The sequence below is a fragment of the Anomaloglossus baeobatrachus genome, chromosome 12, assembly GCF_048569485.1.
Source record: "Anomaloglossus baeobatrachus isolate aAnoBae1 chromosome 12, aAnoBae1.hap1, whole genome shotgun sequence".
Classification (NCBI taxonomy): Eukaryota; Metazoa; Chordata; class Amphibia; order Anura; family Aromobatidae; genus Anomaloglossus; species Anomaloglossus baeobatrachus.
The window spans coordinates 91,162,941-91,168,005 of NC_134364.1; the positions used below are offsets into that span (position 1 = coordinate 91,162,941).

The following is a 5,065-nucleotide window of genomic DNA, read 5'->3' on the forward strand; positions in this document are numbered from 1 at the left end:
TAGGTGTTATTGCAGCTCAGACTTTGTCACTTCAAAGTAGCTCAGCTGCAATGTTTTTTTTCTGGACTGGCCCTTTAAGGAACCCCCCTGACCAAGGAGGGTCTTTGTCTTAACCAAGAATCACAACCTCAATGAGGCACATTCAAACCTGGAATGTTGTTAACAAGGGGTCCTTCGATTCCTGAAGATAATTCATTTCAAATATCAAATAAATTAGTTATGGGGCGCGATTGCATTGATATTTATAGCAAATAGTAATGGTAAGATGTGGTATTGCAAGCAATAAAAAAAAAGTACAAACACATTTGAAGAAATTTCCTGAAAAAAAAATGGAAAAACCTCTCATAATAGACAATATGAGCTATGTAACATTATATATGATGACATTGGAGGAACATTTTAATAGTCTTTGCATTCCCTTTAAGGCCAAATTAGTTGTGCCCCATAGCACATATGGTCATATCAGAGAGAAATAAGGCAGATTTACGCAAAAAAATACAAAGTCCAGCTATGGGTGGAGCATTATAAAATCCTGTGAGACAGAGACACTGTATTCAGAAAATCTGCCTAGCTGACAGTTCTCGGGATGTGTGGCATGTGTCATTTAAGCTACTGCTGAGCCCAGAATACTGACCAGTCACGTCTGTCATCTCAGCAGAGTTTCCACGTCTTACTGTGAGGAGAGCTGTGATTGGTTAATATTGTTGCTCAGCAATAGCTTGGTATAAAGGAATTGTTGCTTTAGGTTTCTCTGGAAACGTTATGACATGATACTAAACAAGTACGATAACTTGATATAGGTCCCAGTGTGTAAAGGAATTGTCGCTTCGTAGAAATGTTTCTCTGGAAACGTTATGACATGATACTAAACAGGTACGACAACTTGATATAGGTCCCAGTGTGTAAAGGAATTGTCGCTCCATAGAAATGTTTCACTGGAAACGTTATGACATGATACTAAACAGGTACGACAACTCGATATAGGTCCCAGTCAGATGCATGCATTTTTTCAAATGTGTAAAATTTGAACCTTCGATATCTATAAAATGCTTGGAAGGTCATGTGACAGTCAAAAAATAAAGTACATTTTGCCAAAATGTGATGCTAATTAGCATGCATTTGCATATTTTATGACACAAAGCGATGATGTCACCAAGTGATGCAACTGTCAGTACTTAATCACTAAAGACTTGGATGAAACTATTAGAACGATACCACTAATAATAAGCAAAAGAATAAATGAATGTCATAGGGAGAAAATAAGCAATAGGTTACAGGCTACATGTAAGTTATGATGCCTTTTAATGGATTAAGGGTTGGCATTTGATCCACTAAAGGGTACCATAAGTTAGATTTTGGGGGCATTTTCCGTCCATTTTGGTAACATGCAGCCATGCCATAAATAATAAGAATCTCTCTGGGTCTCTTTGTACCTCCAGTATCAGCTCCTCCATTTCAAACTGTCTTTGGGAAGCTTTGTCATCCTCAATAGGTTCATGGTATAGCAAGGCCAAGACTTCGTACTTCTTTAGGGCGGCTTTATAGTTTTTCAAGCTGATGTGGATGACTCTGTCCTCTCCATCATACTCTGGGAAGTCGAGTCCATCCTCGGCCCGGGCACCCAGGTTGACCAGGGCGAGGCACAGAGCTGCCAAAAACAGCCACAGCCCCTTCATCCTCTCGCACGTTCCAACTCAACAGGTTACGGTCCCAGTTTAAAGTTAACTTGGGGTAGGGTGGAATAAGAGGATTGTACCAAAACCCCTTCTCCAGCCCCTTACAGGAATAGTTTCGGAAGGACAGGTATCTCCTCTGACTTCTTGGTGAGGTGGCTCCACTCTTTAGGGGTTTTGGGGACAGCTCCTCGAGCTGCTTGAGATGGAGGCGAGAGTCTGGGAACAAGTGGTGGAGGCTATCCCAGTGTGCACAGACTGAAAAGCAAAGGGAAAATCTGACACCCAGTCCATAAATGAGGATGAGGGGGCTGGATAGGAGGAGGTCAAGAACTCAGGAGGGACATCCTATCCTAACAGACTTGCCAGTCTGGACATTCGTCACTTGAACCCCCTCCTCCTGTAACCACTGTCTATATATGTCTACATGAGATCGGTCTCCTAATATACTACGAGTCCTCAAGTGTCTACTGCCAGAAGCAGGACATGGGGGAACGGGCAGCCAGACAAGTCAGCACACAGCCGAATATCAGGGTCTTCATCAGAAGCAGCCTGATAAGTCACATTTGGTGGGATCTACGTACATCTTACATGTATTATGTACATGTAATATACATAATATATTCTGTGCGCATGCGCCACCACTTTGCGACCACTGCTTTGAGAAAGCTCCTTTAGAACACAGGCCCGTGGTCTAATAACCATTAGCAACCAAATGTGATTAATGGTTTTCCCAGGATTAGGATGTCCCTGCATGGCGATTTTCTTCATAGCTTCCTCCTTGCCAAAACAGTCCTTACATGTTAAAAGGCTTTTCTATGGTATTCCAACTCAGCATCATTTACTTTTATATGATCAGCTGGTATAACCTGGGCATCTCCTGTATATAATTATATATGTACAGCTGGTATAACCTGAATATCGTCTGTATATAAATATATATGTAGCACCCACAGGGCAAGGGGTAAATATGCTTGTCGCCGGGCCGGTGATGTCGGGGCTGGGATGTCACGGGTGGCCCTGCCCATCTTCATGGCCCCGTGGTGTACAATAAAAGGGAGGTTGATGGAATGGTAGTTTGTCTCGTGACACCACCTGTGGTACGTTGCCAGGGATTAGCCGCCTGTGCGGGTGATGTCCTCCGGGGCTGGTAGTGTCGCAGCAAGGATGGTTCTGCTCCCCACAGGTGGAGCGGGCCCCGGGGAGGATGATAGGGTGGTAGTCTATGGTGTTGTATACTGGGGTACGTGGCTGAGGACGCCGACTGTAACTGGACAACACAGGCCGGTAGTTTCCTTTACCTTTTACTGGTCAAATGTTATGGTCCCAGGTTACAGCGGTCCGGTCAGCCGGGAAGCAGTGAGGAATCTCTTCTTTGCCAGGTATGTTGGAGGCCTTCCTTGATGCATTCTGAATGCGGGTCGCTGTGGCCTGAAGCAGCACAGCATCCCTCTTCCTAGATGTGATTTGCTTTGTCCCTTGTAGCAGGCCAGGCATAGGGCCCACTTGTATTCCTGCGGCCCCGGGCTCTATTGTGCTACTGCGCCTTGGGAGTCTCTGATGGGCCAGGCACTGTGGAATCTTCTTCCCTCCGGCTTTACTGCTGGGCCTTTAGCAGCCAACAGTCAAGGACCCCGGTGTCCTGATTCAGCGCTCAGTCCTGGAAAGCTTACACCACAGCTCTCTAACAGCGACCATTCTCTTTTACTGCTACTAAAGTTCTGAGTTCTCTCTTCCTGTTCCTCTCTCTAACCCCTCCCCAGCCCAGAATGCACAGGGAAGCTTGCCCCAAACAGGACTTGAGCTAACCCTTCTGGCCTGGATTAGGAAGTGTTGTGTGTGATTATACCTGGCATAGAGATCTCCCCGCTGCTTCCAGGCATAGCATTGCCTTCCAGTGAGGAGAACAACGCCACTGTGGCTTCCATGACTGCTAGGGTGCCACATATACATACAGCTGGTATAACCTGGGCATCTCCTGTATATAATTATATATACAGTATGTACAGCTGGTATAACATGGACATCTCCTGTATATAATTATATATGTACAGCCGTTATAACTTTCGGCATTTCATGTATATAATTATATATGTACAGCTGGTGTAACCCGGGTATCTCCTGTATATAATTATGTGACGCCCTGGCCTATCAGGTCGTCACAAGGGTGCGGTGCAATCTGCCCTTCTGCATGGTACCCGCTCCTCCTTGGTTACGGGTCCTGTCAGTTTGGTTTTGCTATCAACAGGTGTATATAAATCCTAAGGAACACTCTGCACCACACCCACCAACCACCCATTGGGCAGCCTGAGGGGAATAAGGCCACACAGATGGGGGGATAGAAGAGGGAGGGCAGAGATATCAGTAGTTGAGTAGAGTTGAGCAGTGAGACAGCGGTGACAGTGCAGGTCACGCTGTGGAGCTGGGCTCCTGTACCAGTCCCAGGTGCCAGACATTGGCCTGGCAAGAAGGAGCTGGGACCCCGGTCGCAGGGGGTAGTGACAGGGGGTACGGGGCTGCTACAGAGAGCAGGCCAGCTGCCTTGTGCTACAACCGGGCAGGGGCCAGGGCACGATGGGGTACGCGGACCCTAGGCTGGGAAGTAGCTTCACGCAGCCCAGTAATTCACCCGACGGGAACGGAGTCTTCAAGAACCGTTCCCCACCCGTTCCAGAATTAGGGTATTAGCGCAACGAGGGGGATAGGACTTCCCAAAATCATCCAGAAAATCCCAAGCGTGAACCCTGAGAGCAGGATCACCTTGCTAGCCACGCAGGTGAGCGGGACCCGAGTAGTCTTAGGCAAAAGGAATCCACCAAGTTACACACAGTGCCAAGGGACAAGGCTTCAGACCAACCAGCAACACCAAAGGGGCACAGACCCAGCATGCTCAAACAAGAGAAGCAGAGCATTTCAAGAGTTCGGTTTAACTGGTGTCAGCATCAGTGACTTTGGACTGTGTGAGTACCCGATATCCCTTCACCCCGACGGGTTCCCCACTCCATCCCACAACCGGGTTCCAGGACACCAAACCCCCTACCCATGGAGGGGTTAAAACATCCTGCTGCTTCAACATCGTCACCGGGCTCCCCAACAGCAGCGGTGGGCTCTCCCATTACCACGCACCGTGGGTGGCGTCACGAACATTATCCCATTCACCACCCCAAAACACATCTCCCCCCTTTTTTTATTTTCGAGGTAGCCGCGCGACCCCGCCTCGGATCCGGAGACCCCTCGAGCCACTGCGGATCCGGGTCCGAGCAGCCCGTCAGCTGTCTCGGCGGGGCGGCACACCTTGGGAAAAACTTGGAGTCACAAACGGGATGCGTGCAGTACCCACTAAACTGGGTGACGTGCGCCTTGACAAGTGAAAATCGCAATCCAAAATCCCG

The 5,065-nt window shown here is 47.9% G+C and overlaps 1 protein-coding gene across 1 annotated transcript in view; it reads right to left on the reverse strand.

Annotated features, from left to right (window-relative positions):
• The window catches only part of CASQ1 (calsequestrin 1), a 52,447-nt gene extending 50,498 nt beyond the window's left edge, over positions 1-1,949 (reverse strand). Inside the window, exon 1 of the mRNA XM_075329685.1 lies at positions 1,434-1,949. Coding sequence (XP_075185800.1) covers positions 1,434-1,676 — 243 coding nt within the window. The 5' untranslated portion in view covers positions 1,677-1,949. The remainder of the gene's footprint in view (positions 1-1,433) is intronic.
• Between the last annotated feature and the right edge of the window lie 3,116 nt (positions 1,950-5,065).